The 22,808-nt window shown below is 39.1% G+C and overlaps 1 protein-coding gene across 3 annotated transcripts in view; it reads right to left on the reverse strand.

Moving 5' to 3' along the window:
• Positions 1-184: 184 nt before the first annotated feature.
• HEATR3 (HEAT repeat containing 3) overlaps positions 185-22,808 on the reverse strand; it is a 23,522-nt gene continuing 898 nt past the window's right edge. Inside the window, exons 1-15 of one of the 3 annotated variants that reach the window (XM_042027534.1) lie at positions 22,340-22,511; positions 21,342-21,514; positions 20,734-20,821; positions 19,773-19,885; positions 17,934-18,043; positions 17,006-17,146; positions 15,980-16,263; positions 15,629-15,719; positions 12,508-12,665; positions 11,410-11,492; positions 11,016-11,152; positions 8,245-8,333; positions 7,300-7,443; positions 7,021-7,197; positions 185-6,122 (exon numbers count right to left, since the gene is read on the reverse strand). In XM_042027534.1, coding sequence (XP_041883468.1) covers positions 6,003-6,122; positions 7,021-7,197; positions 7,300-7,443; positions 8,245-8,333; positions 11,016-11,152; positions 11,410-11,492; positions 12,508-12,665; positions 15,629-15,719; positions 15,980-16,263; positions 17,006-17,146; positions 17,934-18,043; positions 19,773-19,885; positions 20,734-20,821; positions 21,342-21,514; positions 22,340-22,369 — 1,938 coding nt within the window. In that variant the 5' untranslated portion in view covers positions 22,370-22,511 and the 3' untranslated portion in view covers positions 185-6,002. Of the gene's footprint in view, positions 6,123-7,020; positions 7,198-7,299; positions 7,444-8,244; positions 8,334-11,015; positions 11,153-11,409; positions 11,493-12,507; positions 12,666-15,628; positions 15,720-15,979; positions 16,264-17,005; positions 17,147-17,933; positions 18,044-19,772; positions 19,886-20,733; positions 20,822-21,341; positions 21,515-22,339; positions 22,522-22,808 lie in introns of those variants that run through there. The other 2 variants (XM_042027535.1, XM_042027536.1) reach the window with 2 other exon arrangements.

Consider the following 22,808-nt stretch of genomic DNA (forward strand, 5'->3'; position numbering starts at 1 on the left):
ACCGCCAGCCGCCGCTGCACCCCCCTAAAACTCTTGTGGGGAGGCGTCTGGGAAGTTCAGGGTCTTCCTGTCTTTTATTCCGCACCAAAGGAGAGGCAAAGGCAGCCTAGGTGCAGCCTTTTCTGCAGATGGAAAAATACATCACATACACAATACCCCAAACAGCAACACGAAGTAGTACCAGTTCTTGTTAGACTCGGTTTTATTTTTAGTATTTTCATACTACAGCCTTAAAACATCTTTAATATCAGCTACAAAGTTTCCAGCACTCTGCATGAAGGGCCTACTGCTTCCCCCACTTTCAGAATTGCAGGGGAGATGATTTCTCTTCAGGAAGCTGGAGGTGGAGGGTTTAGAATTAAAAAGTCTCATTCCAACTTCAAGCATTCTGTGAACAGTTTGCGAAGAAGAAGACTTAGCACCATTTCCTGATGACAACTGAAGACTGAAGTTCTGGCTTCTCCCCACCAGCCCAGAGCAGAACATAGTGTCCTCAACACTCCTCTGTGCTGTGTCACAGCGTGTCTGATCTGCACTGACCAAGAGAAAATGAACCACAGCAAGAAGGTGAAATCTGGGGCTTGACAAACTTAATTGCTTCGAAAATTAGGACCAAAAGCTACTACCGAAAGCCAAGTAGAAACCAGTGGGACTTGAACATGTCTTGGAATTGGGGAATAACCACTATGAATAACCCTGTTTTCCAAACCCCACATTCTTCAGTTATTCTGAGAATTATAAGCATAGCAGGAAAAGGTAACAAGATGGGTTTAAATGATGTTCCCTGCACATCACAAATGCAAATAGAAATGTTTCAATTAATGAACTGCTTTTTAAAAAGCAACAAAGAAAACTGCAAGTCAAATAAAAGATTTCGCATTACCCTTAAGGAGGTAAAAGTAACATGAGAACAACTGATTTGTTTCCTTTTCTTTTTTAATAAAGCTAATTCTGAAAAAATCCATGATTTAGTGTATACTCATAGCACATAAACACAAACAAGTTTTCTATAGGACTGAGGTTTATTGATTTACAGGATTCCTCAGTAACAACCCTGGTCCCAAGCAAATACAGCCAGGACACAACAGAGGTGGTGTAGTAACACAATGCTTTAGATTAGCAAGTATGCCTGGGTGGCATAAAAAACAAACAAAACCCACACTTTATTATGGTCAAATTGGTTTTTTTAATCACTGCTTTGAATTTTAACTCTATTATTTACTAAAAAGAGAACTTCCCAGAAAAGGTTATTTGGAAACATCATGCTTTACTAGCTGAATCAGCCATTCATCCATTAAGTTCTGGAAGTGCTTTTCACTCTCCATTTGAAGGGGCGGAGAGGAGCAAAGAGGCCAGTGCAATAGTCCTTAAAAATTAAAAAAAGAATTCACATGTCAGAGGAGAAAGAAGACAATTCTCAATGGGATTTTTATCACAGCAGGAACACAAAACCGGGAGAAGGTTGACTGAAAGCCCAACACAGCTTTCAGCGTGGTGCAGGGATTTATGCGAGCACCTCGCAACGCCAGGGCTGCATCAGGACCCTCATTGTGCTGAGAACACGCAGCAGCCACAATCATTTCAACAGCACACAGATTATTACAGGGATCTTAGTTCAGTTCCCAAGCAGTTGGACTTAAACCCATAATGTAACAGTGGTGCAAGGAGTTCCTGACACCCAGATTCAAAAGAAAAAAGCATCTTCCTATATCCTCAGGTGTGCAAGCCTCAAACTATGCTCTATGTGGTCACTGAATTATGTCTATGTTTGACAAAATGCCTCTCACAGAGGCAAGAAACTTACAAAAAGCTTCATCAAACAGAATGGCTCACCGTGTGTCAGCCCTGGTGGAAAAACTTCAAGTTCCTTTATCTGCTGTATCTGTCAGAGACCTCAGATTTTGCCAATTATCTTAAAGTTATATATCTTAACAGCTTGTCCAGCACAAACTATATATAGATTGTTTGCTTAAGTCACCTGTGCCAGAAAGGAACAATTACATTATTTTCAATTACCACTACCATTGCCTGAATTGGAATTTGCAACAGTAAATGTAAGGCTAGATGTTTCTATCCAATCCTCGGGAATGTTTTTATTGAAATTCCCTTACTAAGGAAACAGGATTTGAGTTTATGGGCATTTTTTGTTGGTTGTTTTATGTTAACATTCTACAAGATATGAATTTCATTTATAATACTTAAACTACAAACTAGTTTAAAATTCATTTGTTCTCCAGTGCAGTTCTCATTTTATAATTTTACTGTGCTCTCATTTTTTTTTGTATTTGTCTCTCAAAATACAAATATCAAACCAAGCCAAGTAGTACTGGTTGAAGTCATTCTTGATCCTCTAAGAAGACAGTCTTTAAAAAAAAAAAAAAAAAAAAAAGCCCATAAACCCCAAAGAGTTAAACTATTGACTTGACCGTGGTATACAGCCATCTTCTGCTTCTGAATGTCAAGGCACAATGTATAAAAAACACCTCACAACAAATGCACATTTAAATCTTGCCACTTCTTTCTTTTCATAGAGAGCAAGAAAAAAGACACACAAATTCCTTATTTCCACAGCTGGGAATTCAACATTTTGCAAGCTGCAGAGACCAAGGCAGCAGAAAATGCCAGTGGTTCTGAACAGGGCAGGGGACCGACAGCTCCCTTTGCAATCTTTCCTTGACACCACAGACCAAGGTAAATTCAGCACCTATTTTGGTATTACAGCTCAACTCAGAGCCAGTCTGTTGTGCTCAGCATCAGACAGGGACACAAGTAAAGCAGCAATCCATACTTTCCAAGGATTGTGGTTTTTGACTGAAGCAGACAGATGATGCCTCAGTGACCAGAATAAGCAACCAAATTCAGATACCTGTTTTGATACCAGTCTTATCTGTGTGATTAGATTAAGTGATGAAGATCACTTACATCTATTTAGTATCTATTTACTTATGCTACACAGTCTACATCAGTCCAATTTCTGCCACCCTCAAAGTACCAAGATCCGTCTTCCCCTTTGTAGGCTGTAAAGGATCTTGTCTTTGTCTGAAGCATGCCCTAGACCTATTAAATAAACCAGTGTTCAAAGAGCCCCAAAACATTTAATTTGAACATTATCATCACTTCTGCTGCTGCCTTAATTGTCCTTAGTTGTGTCAGAACAACTTCTGTAGCCCCAATGTTATAGCTTAGTTCTTTTGTACCTGTGTATCTCATCTGGTTTTAGTCCCTGATCTGACACTTCTTTAAATCACTCACAACTTGCCTTGTCTTCTATAGATGCATTCATATTCTTCTTTAAATGATATGGTTTGTACTATGCACCAATCTCATTATGAAAATATTTTTCAAGACATTTAGCTCATCAGTGCATAGCAAAAAAATAATCTGTGCATTCCAATTGCCAGAATAGTTTGAGATCTAAATGTCAGTCTGTTTTTTAACTTGAAGAAAAAAAAAAAAGAGTCTAATTGATTATATTAAGAAAACCATGTTTTCTAGTGGGTGCCCTATCTTCTGTATATTTATCTGCAACTTTCAGATTTATATTTGTAGACGAAATGTTTCTTTCATTATCAACCTAAAAGAAAAACATGAAAAAAATACTTTGGTTTTCTGGCAGTCCCCAGGAAACAGATTCTGGGTGTTAACACTTGTAAAATGTAAAGTTCTACACTTGGAACAGTGCTCTTGACTGAATGACCAAAGAACAGCTTTGGAGAGAAGGACCAAAGGGTTCTGGTGGACAGTAAGTTGGAATCACCAACTGCACCCTTGCAGTAACAACAGCTAAAACAACAGGCTGCATTGGCAGGAGCATGGCCAGCAGGACAAGAAAATCAATTACTTCCCTCTATTCAGCACCTAGGAGATCACATCTGGAGTAGTGTGTCCGGTTTTGGGCCCTCTGTACAAGACACAGTAGAGCAGGTCAAGCAGAAGGCCACTAAGATAGTTGGAGGGTGAGAAGACGTACAAGGAACAGCTGAGGAAGCAGGGTTTATTTGGCCTGGAGAAGAAGAAAATACAATTGCTGTTTTCAGCTACCAAGTGGGGGTTATGAGACGGAGCCAGACTCTTCTTGGTGGTGTGCAGTCAAAGAGGACAAGGGGCACATTTTGCAGCAGAGAAGTCCTACAAGGCACAAGGGGAAAAGGGAAAAAAATGTGTTTCCAGCGAGGGCAGTCAAGCCCTGGAAAAGGCTGTCCAGAGTTATAGAATTTCCATTCTGGGAGATGTTCAAGGCCTAGCCCAACCTGCCTCCCAAGTTAGCCCTGCTTTGATCAGGGGACTAGACTAAGACCTCCAGAGATCCTTTCCAATCCAGAACATCCTGCAATTCAATGTAACACCCAGAAAATGAGAGCAGAACTTCCCACATTGAAGTCCTTTAAGTGCTCCAAACAAATACTAGTACCTTTCATCAGGCGAATAGTGTACAGCAGTGTACAGCAAGTATAGCTAACACTAGGACTAAAATCCACACACTGTAGGGTATTATGCCATAATCCACCTTTCTTCAGCTGTTACGCTCCAGACTTCTTCACTGCCTGCCCTGCCAAATCCCTGGATAACCCTGCAACCGCTCCATGCTCACGACTTCTCCTGGATTTCTCCAGGCCAGCCTCAATGGCCCTTGAGCCCTCCCAACCCCACCCTCTCGCTCATTTCACTGGCAGGCATCACATCACATATTTCATCTGACTCCTGTAAAGTAACAGCAATAACAGCACTTCCAGGCAGTACAGCTGCTTAAACTCATCTTTCACTTTCTCTTGCATTTGACAAGATACCACGTCAGGATTTCAGAAAGTCAGTCATTTGCAAGTTACCAGTCAGTTCTCAAGTCTACTTTCCAATCTTAGAGACCGAAATCTAACAAACCAAGCAAATTTGGTCTTTTTAAGTTCCATGCTTTTATCATGGGAAAAATTTTGCTAAAAACTGGATGCCTGAGCTAAGGCAGCACATTGAGAGAGAGGAGAAAAAACCTCCCACTTCAAAAACCAGAAAAACAAAATGCTTTTGTGTTTGGTTGTGTGGTTTTTTCTTGAAAAATGTTTATGAGAGGATCTCAGTCACAGAAACAAGACCAAAGCTTTTGATATATGGAAGTTCACATGAAATTTCCATGAATCAATGATATTTTTAAAAAATAGTTTCTGTATTTTACAGCTTAAAAATCTCCATCACATATTTTTGCAAAAGGTATTGTAAGCAAATACAAATTTACTTCAGGTAATACCTCAGTATAAAAAATACTTTCTGTTAGGCTTACCACTGAATTCAAACTCGTCCTGATGTAGAATTACAAGGAAGACTAAAATAGGAGACTTAATTTTCAGAAATACCAATCAAAATAAAGACAGGGAGCTGTGTCTAGGTGTACTATCTGCTTACACTGACTTTCACAGCAAAAAAGCTATCATACTGAATTTATCATAAATGAATCTGAAAATTTTCTCCTCATGAGCCTCATGAAATAACAGATCCAAGTGCTGACAGCAATCTACACATTTGTCACACACTTCTGTTGGGAAGTCTGCCACAAGTGCCTGTGCAATTCTAGGAACAGGTAAGAGCAAATAGCAAATATTAACATTTTCCCACTGCTCAATTCCCTGAAATATATCTTGAGCTTTTACTTTTTTTTTAATCTGTCACATGACCAAGAATATTTTCTAAATTACTTTTTCACACAAGTGTAGTTTTCTGCCAGGGTACATGAAGATATCTAGACAATGACAGTGGTGCTACGTACAGACCTCAGGACCTAAAGAGCACCTTCTTACCACTCCCAACAATATCAGGGTACACTACGGGGTTTTTTATGCTGATATGTCTTTCATATTGCATCAACCCGAAAGTATAAAAATACTGAATGTTATAAAATGTAGCATTAATATCAAAGTGAAACTGCTCTGCTCAGTAAAGTTTGGAAGTTCAAAACAGTTGTATTTTTTGAAAACATTACTCAATAAGGAAAACCTTAAAAGTTCCTCGATGCTTCAAGTTGGGGTTTTCCCTAATGTCTCCTGATATGCAATGAATCTTCTCAAATTCATCTTCACATTGTCAAGAACACACAGTTGATCTGTACTATATTGTCCTTTGCCTTCTTTTCGCATCTGTGAAACCAAAAGAATACATGGGTTATTAATGGAGATGTTTCTGCTATTAGAGACCTCAAGTTTATTGAAACTCTGTATATAGGTCTTCTATAAAGATACGCTACCCATGGCTTGTGAGAGCTCCAAGGTGTTCGTTCCCATGTACACATGTGGAGCTTAGCAATTATTTCTGCAAGTCAATTTGCTGTAATACACTGCTGCCTAAAACCAGACTAATGGCATGTTATTTCATTCAAAAATCTGTGACATACACTTCTTTTCTGTGGCTTCTCATATGGAAAACCTTGCACATTTAACCAAACAACTGAAGCACCATCAGGTAAGTACTTTGTGTGTACAGTGCTTAGCTTTTAGACTATGAAAGTCACTCCTCAGGCTGCATCTGACCAAATAAACGACGTGTGGAAGGTCATTCTCTATTTAAGACAAGGATATACCTAAAATTACAGTTTAGAATACCAGCCTTGTTATTCTTGAAAATACAGGATACATGAACTGTTTTAATTAACCAAGAACAGAACAAAAACATCCAACCGCAACTACAAGTTAAAAACCAAAGATGTCAATGTAACTTCAGAAAGGACTTCTCTCCCACCTCCAGAGACATCTGCAGGATATTTTTTACAACTGTTTCAGAACCATAAAGTGATTTGGACATTAGTAATACTGATGGTGTAATGCAGATGTTGCAATGTAGGTGCTGCACTGTTACCTTGACACTTCCATGAACTTCAAGGTAATTGTGTTTGCTTTCCTCTAAAGTGGAATATCAGAAAATCAAACACCATTTTTTCTGTCACATTATAAATTAATTATCTCTTCTAGGACCCCTACACTCAAAGCTTTAACCCACATCGTGTGCTGAGACCCTGAGCTGGCTGCCCTTGATGCCTACCCTCATTCTGAACACTGGCTGAAATTCCTTCAGAGTTGGAAGCAACTTTATCTGTAACGCCGCCTTTTCTGCTTCTTTACCATCTGCAAATACATCAAAAAGTGCATCCAAGGCTTCCCCTGCTACCACAAGAGAAGATTCCTTCATAGCAACCTCAAGAAGAAATTTTCCAATCATCTGAAATAAGAAAGAAGAATTGATTTTTCCAGCAATTCTAAAGAAAATTGAAAGAAATATCACAATTCTTTTAAGCTTGCAATGCAAAGTTTGCTTTTTCACCTTCAGTGTTTCAGCTGTATCTTGTCCTTTTGCCAGGACACTGCCAAAAATTCCAAGGATGCTCACCACGTTCACTCTAACACTGGCATTGCTGCTTTGAATACCAGCCTCACACAAAGCCAATAGCTGCTCAGGAGTCATACACTGGTCAGCAAGGGGAAAGGAGGGAAGGAAAGAAAGAGACACCATTACATTTTCATGAAAGTTTTGAAATATGACATTTAGACACTGTGCTTTTACAGAACACAGGCAAATTCTTAACAGAGAAACAGAGTCCTAGATTATGAAAACTATATGAATTCTGAAAATGCAATTACCAAGAAGGCAAGTAAACTCTCCTGTTCAATTTAAGGTGTTTCTTCCAAAACATAACCAAAGCTGACAGGAAGTTGAAGGAAAAGTTCTGAGATTTTCACAAATTTACCTAGCTCAATAGTTGCTTCCAACTCTTCACAACTTACAGCATAGAAGCTCAGTTTTCAGTTTAAGACCAGAAAGGACTAGCAGACTAACTAGTTTTGTGTCTTGAATAACAAACTATTATGCTTCATTCCTGTATTCAGCTCACTAATTCATGTCCAACCAAGATTCAAGAAGGACCACCAGCTTCAACTAGGTGACATCAGGAAATAAAGAATACACATTTCTAGGTGCTAATTTTCTAAATATTTGTCATTATAACTATCTCCTAAAGATACCCGTGGCCTATCGCTATTCTGGTTTGAAATACCTTTAATCTGTTTACCTCTTGAGGAGGAGATATATAAAAAAATATTCCTGTAAGGTCCATGAAAAACCACAGGTAATGCTATTAAATCTGTTCTTCCAGTGTTCACAACTGCTGAAATTTTGAATTAAATTTATATTGTTTCGTTTCAAAAACTTTCCAGCCCAATCTCACAGGAATTTGAACCTACCAGAGCATTTGAGTTTGAAAGCTTTTACCTGGGAGATGTTCTTTGATGCCATTGTTTGTAGGAGAGCCCTCAAAGCACTGGTTACAGCTTCCAGGAATTCTGTGTCTGTAGGGAGTTCTGTCAAAGAATAGAACCCAGAGCCAGAAGTTAAACAGTAAGATGAGGGACACAGGAAGCAAAGAAATAAATTCCTTAATCCCTTAATTGTTCCTCCAGGTACGACCACAACAGGAAAAGCTAGATTTTCAGAGACTGGTCTATGTAGGTTGTAACCATAGTGATTTGTTTGAATTCAGCATTAACTGCATCTGGAGGTTAGAACACAGCTGGGCCTCATTTTCAGGCACATCCCTGGTTGAGACACTTGTGTGACCTAATGGACAGTACCAGCCACTGTCACCAGAACAGCAGCTGAACACTGGTATGACATGGAGGCCATAATACAGGAACTGAGAAAAATACAGAAGCTGACTGCATACTTTACCTCCTTTCTTCTGCCTTCTTAACCAAGCTTTTCAGACACCCGAAACACTGGACTCTTTCCAATTCATATAAAGAGCATGTTTTCCGGTGGTTTAATAACATTTCAGGAATGTATGACTCAAACACTGCATTATTCTGTTTAACTACAAACTCATCGGTAGCAGCCATCACCTTCCATCTGTGTTCTGCATTTCTTGAGGCGTTTTATTTTCCTCTAATACGTTTACTTTCTGGACCACTCCAGATGCAAAACTTCTTCATTTATGCGCATTTCCTCCTTTCTCATGTAAACAATCTGATCTTTATGCCTCTTTTTTACCCTGTAAACCACAGAATTCCTTCTAACCACGTTGATATGTTATCAACTCTATCTGGCAGTTTTCATTACATAGCATTTAAACATCGAAAAATGGGCCTGTGCCATTAAATTAATTTTAGCAGCCTTAGCTGTCTCCAGATAGCAACTTCTCCAGCTTCATCGGAGATCTTTCTGACTATTACAAAGCATAACATGTAGACTCAAAATCTTGGAATTCCTCTCTTCAAGCATGAGACATGTTTTATGTGAACTTCCTTGCATATGTTTTCATAGGTATTTTCATTTCAGCATTTTAGTTTTCCACACACTGCACTCTCAGTAATAATATTGCCATAGACTGATCACACGTCTTTAAGGACAAGTGAGAAAAAAGTGTGTTTTGCAGGCAAATGCATTTTCAAGCACTAATGCAGTGTCATTTTATACACCACAGCAGAGAACTACATAAGCTGCATCTGTGGCTACAAATGAAGACACTTGAAGGAAGGGAAGGAAACTGAACTTCTTGAGCTTCTAAGAGACAAGAAATGACAAAGCCACACATATGCCAGACTTCAACAGAACTGTCTTAGGGAAAATGTTTTCTGACAGTTTTGAGAGTTGGCAGCTCTTACAGGCTCTAAGAATCTCTCTTATTTTTTGTAAACCCATCACGACTGACCTTAAAACAAAGATTATCAGAATAGTCTGAATGAAACAGCCTGTCAGGGACCCACATCCTCAGTTTGGAACCAGGCAGGGTTTTCTCGCCTTTTTTTTTTTTTTTTTTTTTTAATTTCGGTTCAGCATCTCTCATGTCAGTAACAGAGAGATCATAGCATACATGATCCAACAGGGTTATGGACATTGATGCTGCTCTCATGTATAGGATCACAGAAAGTAGCTGGAAATGCTAACTGCTGTATAGATGATCCAATAACACTGTGCTAGCAGATGTATGGGGAAACCTTCACAGTATTATCTCTATGAAATAATGCACCTTGGATGAGCTACAGTGGATACATTCTAGTGTTTACCAGGATGTATCACAGAGTCTATGAGGTTGGAAAAGACCTCTCAGATCGAGTCCAGCCTGTGACCGATCACTGCTGTGTTGACCAGACCCTGGCACTGAGTGCCACATCCAGTCTTTCCTTAAACACCCCCAGGGACGGTGGTTGCACAGTCTCCCTGGGCAGCCCATTCCAGAGCCTAAATACAGATCTAATAGATATCTCATATATATATATATATATATATATATATATATAAAAAATATCTTCTAAAATAGTATTTTTAGAAAAATTAAATTTATTACCTTCTGTTGAAATTGAACCACAGCCAGAACAGGAAGCTGAGCAGCTTTAATATTTAGTCACAAAAACTTTGCACACTTTCTTACTACAAATATATTTCCAATAAAGCTAAGCCATCATAAGCATAAAGTATGTCCTGGGGACAAGGTGGCTGCTCTCTTTCCTACTGTACCAAGCATGGACATTCTTGAGATTTTTGCAACAACCGCCTTTGCCATAATTTGGTAAGATTACTAGAAAAAAAATGATGTGAAAGACTGTGCTAGACAACTTTTGTTTTCACATCTCCTTAGGCTAGTTAGGAGATTTAAAAAGAAAATCTCCCATCTTCTTCATGGCTAGTCTGATTGATGAAAAACTGCTATTATCACAAATATGATCAAGCAAACAGTTCTGGTCTCCCAACAAAGCAGTGTTTATCCTCTAAGTGACTTCCTGCATAGACCCAAATGTGAAGCAGATTCTTGCATTACAGGCAGACTTGCTCAAGGTGCATAAACATGTGCATGTGTGGATAAACACATCTTAATGGGATACAGTGTGATGTCAGTACATTGCCAACATCCACTATCCTTATTTTGAAGGACCAGAGGGATAAAATTAGTAATAAACAGCATTAGAACATAATAACATACATGGCTACCTTATATCTAGCTGATCAGCAAAAGGCATCAAGCAAGTCCCCTCCACTAAACATCTCACCTGTTTTAGAAAAGATCAGCTGTGAGAGATGCTGTGCAAGGGACTGAAGTGCTGAAGCTCCCCCAAGACAATCCAAATCTGACACCAACAAAATGCTCTGAAGACACGTTAAAGCTCTACACTGCACTGTATTCAGTCTGAAACAAACAAAAAGCACACTGAGCAGGTATTCTTGAAAATACATGCTGCAATATAAAGAAGAATCTTGAATTTAATAAGGCTGTGATCTGGTGTGCAGTTCACAAAAACATTTGTATCTCTTTATTCAAAATCATGTATCAGATCTGCCAGTTTCCAGATCTTAAGAGTAGTCCAAGGATGGACAATCCTTCTAAGAGTTTGAAAACAACTGAATATACATGAAAAATAGTAAGAGAGACAATGAAATGCCTACTTTTTAATTAATGGTTTCCAAGACGGATTGTGCATACAGATGTCTAGAGCAACACTGTTCGGAAAAGCAGTTTTTTCAAGAATCTGAGGAGGGGAAAAAGAAAGGTTTAGCAATAAAGCCTTTTTTTTCCTTTTGTTTTAATAACGTGTTCAGAGGGAAGACTGAAATTTTAGCTTAATGTCAAACAGATACTTCAAACTACGTATTTCAAAGCTTTCCAGATAGCAAATATCTTGCCTGCTAAAAATGCCAGAATTTTCCTCAATTACTTAAATGGTGTAATTATACACTGGATTCAGCATAGCATATTTTAAGTGTTCAACTGCACTAACAACAGGTCATTTTCTAGGTCTCTGCTATTCTTTCTTATTTAGCTCTTTCTTCTTCTAGATTCTGCTACAGGATTTGCAGATAGCTGCAAGTCTGGAAGGCCGTGCCATAAAACTCTGGCTATTAAGTACAAAAAGCCTTCAAAGTTTTCACCTTGCACCTTGATGTCTTAGGTGAGAATTCTACAATGCTGCTGAACTAGCACAGTAACTGATTCAAATAATTCAAACTTCACTTTTACAGCCCCAAATAAAAATGAGCAAAACAACTCTGAAACAAAAACATCTAATTTCCTGTCACTGCCAAATACTGTATTTCAGACACTTTTTATAAAACAGGGGGAGAGGAACTTTCACTTTTTCAGTGCTGACTGCTGCCATTCATAAATGTTACTTCCACCTCATTTAGCTAATATGGAAATCTGGCTGTCACGCTTCAGCCAAGTTTCCTTTCTTTCTATGGGTAATCTTTTTCATGTCCAAATCAAGGAATAACAACCTTTGTATTTGGGGAAAAAAAAATAATGAAAAAACCCCCTACCAGATTTCTGACACACATGACCCCTCTATTCCCACTTACATGAGGAAATTATTTAGATCATGCAAAGATGCACCACCTCTAGGCCAAAAAAGTGAGGCCAAACTCATTTTAAAAAATACTCCTTTCCTCAAGGTCAATTGGGATAATTTGTTTGCCTAACCTGGGATAGAAAGCAGGAACAAGGGCAAGGACTGTACCATGTGCTGGAAATAAAATAGAAGACAATACCTTCTTTGGAATGAGGTTGTTCAGAAATGCTGAGTTAACCTCATCAGAGAGGCACAGGGGTGACAGCAACAGCCCACTCCCCTCGTTGTATGAGTTTTCCATGAACAAGTCACTCTCATCACTGCTGGAGAGTTCCTCCCACTCGTCATCGGAAGGATCTGAGAACACATGACAAGACTTGTAAATGTAACATAACAGCCCTCATGCAACAGGTATCCTACTTCCCAAATGAACATGGCTCCTCCACTTCTGGGATTAGCCATCTTGAAGCTCTTGGGCTCTAACAAGCTCCTCACAAACCAAGTGCCATTAAGCCACAGTTCTAAATATTTTATTAAAAAATATTTTATATTCACTGAGGCACAAATATTCTTCATACGTGGGCATGTTAATCTCTGATATTAACAATGCATTGTTTGAAAATATCAAAAAAAGGTATAGAATAAACATTTCATAAAGATTTACTAAGATATTAAGTTGCATTGTACCATTTCACTTTCTGAAGTTGATTCAAGCATGCAAATACACCAGTTTAACTTCACTTATTTACTAACTGCAGTCAGTTTAAGGCAATTGTTTCCTCTGGTAATACTGAGGCCACAGACAGATGTCCTCTGCCTGGGCAGTAACTGGGCTGGATGAAGATGTTACTATCTCCACAGCAAGGCCAGTTGAAAAGAAATGATGACAGCAAAGAAAGCCAAACAAACTCTGATAGTCATTTCAGGCAACATATTTCACACAAATTAAACTAGGTTTATAATCTTAAACCTGAACTAGGCTATACTTGCATGACTTATTCTACTAGCAGATCTGTACGGGCAGATACGGTGAGAGGAGATCACTGTAAAGTGAATCATCTGTCCACAGCTAAAGGGAGACTTGGGCTGACAAGCACAAACTACAATCATCGTAATTTATATTTAAACCCATATATCTACATCCACAGAGTTCACACTCATTTATCTGAAGTTTCTTTAAATCTGGTTACATTTTAACTAGTGTTTACCCAAGTCCTAAGTCTACAAGTTGGACTGATCCTCCTATCTAACAGACGAAAGCTCTGTGTACATAGGTCAGGATATTTAACTATTGTGACAAAAAAATATCATATTCACCCCCAAGTAATTTTGTCTGACAACACAGGTTCTCAGGAGATGTAGGTCCTGTAGTAACTACAGGAACAGCCACACACTTATGTGGCAAAAGGTAAATTCACTAAAAATACAGCAAGAAAGATCCAAATGAACGCATTTCACTTGTACTGTGCAAGTTTAAGAATTTATTTGAAGGTGATGGCTGTGGTTTGTCTGATGCAAAGTAACTCATCAAAGTGTGGCAACTTGACCACACAGGCATCTTCTGTTATCTTATGGTAATAGCCAATTAATTCTACAGCCATAATGCTGGTGTTAATAGCCTTTCCATGAGAAAATGGTTGTCTTTCATGCTTTACCAAATCATTGCAGCAAGAAACATGAAAACAAAGCAGTCATCCCCCTTTCAGTCTCTTGCCTCTTCTAAAAAAATTCCTTTTGCATCTTTAGAAAACAAAGAAAGCAAAAAATATCCCTTGAAACCTAACTGATAACAATAAGAGCTGACATTGCAATTCAGCAACAAAGACAGCAGTTGTCATATGTTGACAGAGAGTGAACAGGGCAGAGCAGGAACTGGGATCTAGAACACTGGCCCATAACTATGATCAGGTTCCTTGTAATGTTCTGGGAAACAGAGAGGCACTTCCAGCAGCAGTCCCATCTCACCTAGCACTGGTAACCCAAGAACTACAGACTGGACAGAAGTGGTGGAGTCTCTTGGCTTCTTGCCCAGGTGCCCATCAAAGGGGAGCACTCTGCTTCTTCCCAAACACTGGCCAGTGTTCAGTAAAACACATCTCTTGCCAGCCTGGTTATTTCTCTCAGTTCTGCTGCAAGCTGAGTGTTTTTATGAACTCAGCATAATGGCTAAAGCTATTTCAGTCCTCAAATAATTTGAAAATTAAATGAACAGCTGCCTATGGAATCTCCTAATTTCTAGAGACTGTTTCTGTCTGCCCATGAACGGGTAAAATACTGTAGTGAAATACAACACAATCAATCTTACATTACACTGAGTGAATGGCAGAATATGCAGCTTATCCACAAGAGATTTTCCAATTAAAGGGGAAAGCTTATGAATTACAGCTCATTAGATGAGAAATGCAGTTATGAAAGGAGCTTCATACACTAGGTGCAGAATTTCCTTGTGCTGTAAGAGAAAAAAAGTCACCATTGGGAATAACTGGGTATTACTGTGGATTTTATTAGAACCTGAAAGTCTTACTCAGTTACTTTCTACACAATTACTCCTGCATAAGGCTAAAACTATAATAGCAATCAAAATTTTAAGGTTTTGGAAGGTTTAGGGGATTAGTCTAGTTTGTTTGTTGGCTTTTTAAAATAGAATTTGATAATCTCTCATTTGTTTTCCCGAAGATTAGAAGAAAAGCGATCACAACTGAGTTTCAGAGTTCATAAAAGATACAGAATATCTATATCCTACTCCCCTCCAAGTAACAGCCTCTCTTTCCCTCCTCCTCCTAAAAAGCTCATAAAGGCAGAACTCTGGAAGCCTAGATCTACATTGTTGCCAGAATTGCATGCAAAAGCTGTCCCTACTCCTAATTTTGCAACACTTGTAGTACCAAAACTAAATCAAAGCAACAAGATTTATCTGGTTTAAAAAAATTGATGCCCCCATCCTGCAATGAGATTGGCACACGTCTTGCATCAGAAGACCAGTCAGACCACACTCTAACTGAACAAAGATTTTGCCATAACAGTTTAGGAAATATCTCTTGGTGTGAGTGCTTTTTTGTTTGTTCTTAAATGTTGGCACATGCAGTATCATAAAAAAAAATAAATAAATTAAGCAACATAAGTCACTTAAATGAAGAAAAAACCACTTAAATTAGATATAGAAATGACGACCTACTCTGTCCCCAGATGAGGATATCAGGGACAACATGCCCACGGGCATTCACCCTCAAAAACCCAGATGACCAAACAACAAACTAAATGTGACCTACTCAGAAACAAAACACACCACAACACTTGCAATGAACAAGACTCCTACAAACCTTCACTGCAGCACATATTAACAATGATTTCCAGAGCAGTCTGCTGAGCCGTCAGTAAAGCTGTCACTTCTTTCAGTTCCCACTTATCAGACTAAAAAATTAAAAACATGAACCAAATTTGATTTTGGAAAACAACATTTAAGAGCCATTTAAAGTATCCAAGCTGTCAGTTAAAAATACAGTCCAGTCATTTCCTCTTCTCAGTCTACACCCAAACTTGAAAAAAAAAACCAAAACACAAATCCAAGTGGTGTTATCTACCATCTTTTTGTTGAATGTTCCAGAGGAAATTTTATTCTCGAGGAATGCCACTTGCACTAAAGTTGTCCAAAAGCCGGCAGCCACACTTACCGGAAGTAAATCCGAAACGTCATTTTCTCTTCTGAGTTTTCCTTTTGGTATTTCTTCCATGTTATCATCTTCACTCAAAACACAGTTTTCTGTAATATCATTCATGTTTTCCTCAGCTTCTGCTTCCACAGCAAATTTTAACCTGTCTTTTTCAGCTTCATTCATATGAATAATTGTTTCACCAGCGTCTATTGCCAATGATTCTGAAAATATCTTCAGGATTGCATTAACCGTGCTTCCCAGGCTGCCTGGTGGAATGGTATCCTTTATATTCCAGATAGTGCCTAAATATGACATAACCAAATTATATAAATTATTAAAGTGCTCAATTCCCAGCTCTGTAATAGCCATTTTGTAAGGACACAGCCTCCACTACTTAAAATACTCAGTGCTTACATTCACTACAAATGTTCAAGTCTTTTCTCTACAGATTTGTATTTTTTTATAACATTTCATATATTCATCTGTAAGAATTGTTATGCCCACATCTTAAGCTCGAGTAAATTTCAACATGTCAGTATTTACAGAATATTTATGTGGAGTGACCTTGGTGTCACTCTGTACCTGAGATAACAAATCCACTTGCAAGAATCATTTTCTAAGGATTCTCAAAATTAATTTATTACACTCCAGCATCAAAAATCATCATAGCTAAGCATCTGAGGTAACAAAAATTCAAGGTGGAGAATCTGAGGTAAAAAAATCTACACCTATTAAGATCAAAACAACTCCTGTACCACTTACTGATTCATTTCATTGTTGAAAACCAAATGAGCAGTTAAAGTGGGCTATCACACTGAGCATGGGCTGAAATCAGAATCAAGCATTTAAGACAGTTTTAAAACTAGTTGCAAATACCTATTTGCAGTTCCAAAAGGCAGATATAACCTCACAAACCATATGTACAGGCCTTGACAATCAGAAGTCCAGATCATAGCAGAGAAGACTAAGCCTTCTGTCCTTCCCAGCCTCCTTTACCTGCCATGCTACCCATCCCAAGGCAGTGAACCCCCTTGAGCACTGTACCTGCTATCAGTGTTCTCAGAAGGATGTGCTTCATGGTGCTCTCTGGACACAACATCACTGTTTCCAGTACTTGTTGTGCAGAAGCGTTAAATGAAGAAAGAAGATCTGGATTATCTTCCGTCACTGCCTGCAAGCAGTTTGCTGCAGCAAACAACAAGAGCAAACATAATTAACAAACCCAGTAGCAGCTTTTGCTCTGCTAATGAGAAAACATTATCTTCCTGAAAGCTGGAGTCATGAAATGCTAACACAGGAAAAAAAAGTCATGCAGCATTATGTTGTAATGGTCTGACACTGTCCTTCACAAGCTGTGTTTCGGATTAGAAGACATTCTGTGGCAAACCTGTACATAAAACAGGTGAGGACAATACCACATCAGCCATGGAATTGGTTGTATTAATTTCAGCTACTCATAATTAAATTTCTCCATTGTATACTGACAATGGATAACATAAAAAAATGTTGGAAGCACACACACCTGTATCACCATTATAAACCCGTAATAACAATAATACTGATAAAACCACATTGAAAGTGATTGGAATTGTTTGGGGTTCTTTTAGAAGGACTATCTCCTCTGCTCAACAAATTAAACCCTCCATTACCAAAACATGAAAACAAAATGAAAAACATAGCCTCCCTCTAAAGCCCTCTTCCCACAAAATTTTTCTTCCCATGTAACCACCAATAAGCCATTCTCCTTTGGACTGAAAACAAGCACAACAGACGTCAACTTCTTCATTACATGCTGTTCAAAAATGGATTTAAAGTCTTATACTCAGTGCAAAGTTAAGCAATGCTAAAGCAGGTCCATTATGCAATGAATGTAATATCAGTGTTACATTCATATAGTAAAAAAAAAAAAAAAAAAAAAAAAAAAAAAAAAAGGGTATCTTTAAACCCTTCTCTTTTCTTTTTCACCACTTACCTACTGAAATAGCCAGATCCACATTTGTGGCAAATTTCTTCATGTAATGTAACACAGCCTCCAGACATCCTTCTTTATTGAATATGTATAGGGCAGTATTGTTGCATTCACTAATGTATGAAAAAGATCAGTCAAACCCTTTTCCAGGAAAAATAAAGAATACTACAGCAACGTTTTAAGCACCCCATACTTGTTATTACTCACATTAAAAAAAAAAACCCTAAGAATTATGCATTAGTCAAAGAGCTATCCTTCATTACTGAGGTTATGATCAACTCTATACAAGATGCTGAAAGAGAAGCTGCAAAACCCTGGACACTTTTGAGGAAAGTTATCTTGTGCCAGCTGCTTCCTCACACAGAGCGTTCAAAGTTATTTGGGAGCCTAACTACAGTCTCCCGCTGGAGGGTGAATGGCAGCTCAGAGCTGTGGGCTGCAAGCCAGCCCAGGGCTTCCTGCAGCCACAGGAGACTTCACCCACAAACCCACTGCCTCTCACATCAGTATTCACTCACTCCACAAAATGACTGCTCCTACCATTCAGAAACGCATTTACTTTCACTATCTAACAGTGGGATTTGTGTTTCTTCAAGTTCTCACAGCTACTCTCTCTTTTAAACTGATACATTGATATAAGCCTAATTCAAACTAAAAAAGCACAGGAGCTAACTAGCTATAAGGGTCTTCAAAAATTTACTTTTGAAAATATTATGTCTCAGCATCAATGCCAGCCCTAATTTTATCAGTACTAAACTTAGCAACAAAATAAGCAGTTCACATTCATTGCCACAAAGTTCAAAATCCCGAAGTGATTTACATTCACACTAAATGATCATACTTCCTGCTCTCAAGCACTGACTACAAAAGCCAAAAAAAAATGAACACATGACATTGTTGAGTCAGAGTTACAAAGGGTCATGCATTCTGTGCAAGATGCTGAACAAGCAGTTTATCTGCTGTTCTAGATTCTAATCCCTAAAAAATAAATATCCCAGTTTAGAAATAAGGCCTCAAGCCAGCAGCCATATCACACAGGCACAGAGGTAGTTCCCACTGAGGCACTGTACAGCACTGAACAAAATCCTGTACGCAAAGTGTATAGTGGGAAAAAATGAAGATAAACAACACAAAGCTCAAGCAGAACTTTTGGAACAGATTTGCATCACTTCAATGTTTATAGTCATTTCTGTATACATAGTATTGCCATTTCTCTTCCTTCACCTGATGCTTCCAATGTAAATTACTAATAGAACAATTTACATTGTTTTCTCACATAATAAGTAGATTTTTATCAGTGCCTCAGTAACTAAGGGACAGTTGCCCCAAACAGTTAATTTTTGGGATGACCTGCAGACAGAGGAAGTAGTATAAAAACTCCTCATATTCCTAGAGCACTGGAGTCCACTGATCAGAATTTCATTTTCTCCATTTCTTGTACCATGATATGGATCTGCAGGAAATAAATTCAAGACGCCACAACCCAAACTGTACAACAGACTATGACAGAACATGTTCAGAAAACAGGATCAGAACCCAGGATGAAGAACCAGTAGAAAAAAAATTTGTTACTCTTCTAAAACTAATGACCAACCCTGTGCTCTTTTAGAATCCTTCACTTAAAAAAAAAAAATCTACACTAGAAGATAAACTTTTATTTCAGATGAAATGAGGGCTCACTATTATTAGAGCAAGGTACACGTAGGAGCAACACAATCAGAATCAGCAAATGAATGCATCTTCCCATGCCAGGACAGTAACTTCTTTTCTGCCTCAATTAGCACACTCCTTTTCAGGAACAATTTAATTTAGCTAAAATGCCAGTGTTTACACAGCACTTACCATATATTCCACAGCAAATTAATAGCCTCATTGGCTATGTCTTCAATATAATTTTTGTTTATTCCTCTGCATTTCTTTGGAGAGAGCTGGTTAGCATCTAGTCCAGTGCTGCACTACAACCAAACAAAAGAACCAGGATTGGAAAACAAGCCATGAAGAAAAGCAAAACTTTAAAACATTAGCAGCAGTGAGTGAAGAGATCCTCTCATCATGAGTTTATTACCAAAAAACCTGACTAGTTTCCTTTCTCTATGAAAACTTTCTAACTAAAAAAAAAATACCTGGGAATTTTAGAACTTGGAAGTTCTATTTCTAGCTAATAGGCTGTCTGCAGTTGTCAACAGTTCTTTCTAACCACAAAGATTAATTCAGCTAATACCTTACTGTGCTTTATAGTAATGCCATTACTCATATTTTAAAATGGAGAAGAAACATACAGAAAATGATGGTATTGGACAAGGTTGCTCATACAAAGACAGCAGGTAAGAGAACTCAATGAAATTTCCAAACTGCAGTGCAACACCTGGACCAAACAAAGAATACCAATTCAGTACAGGTTATTCTACAATAATTACCCAACTGTAAACCCAAACATCCGTTTAGACAAAACTGCTTACCAGAAAAAAACGTTACTAGAATAATGTTGCAACATACACGAAGGACCTGGATTCTCACTGACAGAATAAACTTGTCTTGACTGACATTACAAACACAAAATCTCCAGAACTTCCACTCAAAAATCATCCTAGGCAGCAAACCTCACCATGGACACAAGTTAGCTGGCCAAGAGGCAGAAGGTAGTGGTTAGAAATCTCTGGAATAACTTTTGTACCATTAAACCTATTGAAACATTCTTTCAAGTATCTTATTTTAATAATAGCTACAAAAATAGAACTGGTTTTGTATATGGGATAATTCAATGCCTAGGTCAGGCTTAAAATCAAAATAAAAATATACACACCTCTTTCAAAAGTGCAACCAGGGGTGTCATAATGTCGTTTGTCACCATATCATCACAGACATCAAATCCTCCACAAGCGCTTAGATTTCTGGGGAAAGCAAAAAAATTAATGCTTTGGATGAGATACAATACTTTCCAAGAATGTTTCAAAAACCCCATGCATTTGATATTCTTCTCTAAAGGTTATGGTACTTTTTGTTTTAAAATCAATTTGTTTAATTAGTAGCTTTAGTCTTCTACCTCCCTAACACTAACTTCGGTGTTAGAAAAAAAAAATTATTTTCATTTACTCATCAAGCATAACTAGAAAGCTTATCTGTACTAAAACATCATGATACAAAATGTCATACAAACTGCACTCGAGTTCTCTATATTTCCTCATAAAGCCATACGTTTCTAGTGTAAAGCCTGCTCCTGACATTAAAGGCTCACAGAGCAAGAAGAGCCCCTCTCCCACACACTTCAGCTGACATGGGCATAGCTACCCAGACCAGAATTAAAGCAAGAGAGGCTGGCACTCAAGTTCACAGCTGTCACCAGCAGAACCCCACTGTTTCTCCCCGGTGCCAGGATCCCCTCATTCTACCTGTGCAGTAACAAGGGCTTACCGGAGAGCTCCTGCAGCTGTCTCCCGAACAGCTAAACTGTGATCCATCAGCAACGGCCCCAAACAGCGCACCACGTCCCTCTGCACAAAGGCTGGGATGACGTGCTTCTGCTGCAACAGCTTGGAAATACTGGCACAGGCATACTCTCTCACTTCAGCACTCGGATGCTGCAGCTGCAGAGACACAGGGCACACCACAGCGAGGGTAAAGGGAGCTGGAAGGTTATACTGAGTGAAAAGATTGATCAGGGCCAGCACTGTCGCTCCTATTTTACTGCTCCTGAATGGAAGCAAGAGCTTTTAATTTCCATGAAAGTTTATAAATCCTTGCCTGGGTTATGTGTCTTAACTGTATGACTAGATAAATACTATTCTGGATATTTTTAACAAGACAGCCATAGTCCAGACACAGATTTGACGCTAGCTGGCAATGGTGAGACCTCAATTACCATGTATTAAAAAAAGGAAAAAAGTGGTGGGGAGGAAATATTATCCAAGTATCACAGACACAACACATACCACCATAAAGAAAAGTTGAAGAATCAAAAGATAAGAAAAAAAATTATAGCCTTTAGATTAAAAGCACCTGCTTAACAGCAAGGTGTTTTCTATGTCCCCAAGACAATGTTGACTTGTGCTGTAACAGAGTTTTAGGTGAGATACAAGAATTACAAATTGTAAAAATAATAACAGAGCAGAAGCACATATCGTAGAAGGTCACAGAGTTTGTTGAAAACCTAACAGAAGAGATAAACATCTGCTGAACAGCAGAACAGAAGAGTGGTAACATCAGATCCTGCCTCCATTGAAAAAGGTGTCTCAGCTCACCCTCACCTGTACCTTTATTTACCCTCTCTTCCCCTCTCTCTCCTAAACAGGTTAGTCCAGAAGAATAACCAAGCTGTAATGTGTTCAATGAATTCGGTTGGGCAAAGTGAACAAAGGGGATTTAATTACTTAAAGGAAAACGGATTTTTGCTTCTGATTCTTAAGTCACACCTGTAGAAGGAGGTTTACACCAGCTTCCATCTGCAGTATTTAAACCAGGACTATGGCCTACAAGTGGCCAAGCCGTCTTCTTCAGCATTTTCTACTCGTTAGTCCTTACGTGTGGCTCTTGGACTCATGGCTCTGGCCACCTGTAGAAGTCTCCGGCCGGGGAGACCGAGCCCAAGCCCTGCAAGAACTCCTTGGCAGCCCCCGCAGGGACGAGGGACACGGAGCTCCGCCGCCCTGCACGGAGCGCGGGCGGTGCCGGTGCCGCCCCGCCCCGCCGGGCCGCGCGGCCGTGACGCCGGGGGAGCGACTCGGCGGGAGGGGAGGGAGGGGAGGGTGGGGCGGTCCTGCGCGGCCGCTCGGCTCCTTCCCGCCGGGGGCGGGACCGCGCCCGGGCCCTCGCCGGCACCGCCGCGGGGGAAGCCGAGGCCTCGCCCCCGCCCCCCCGTCCGGACCCGCAGCCCCCGCCGTT

This window comes from Corvus kubaryi, unplaced genomic scaffold (genome assembly GCF_017639235.1).
Source record: "Corvus kubaryi isolate FWS band 111438036 unplaced genomic scaffold, C.kubaryi_AGA036_p1.0 37300, whole genome shotgun sequence".
Classification (NCBI taxonomy): domain Eukaryota; kingdom Metazoa; phylum Chordata; class Aves; order Passeriformes; family Corvidae; genus Corvus; species Corvus kubaryi.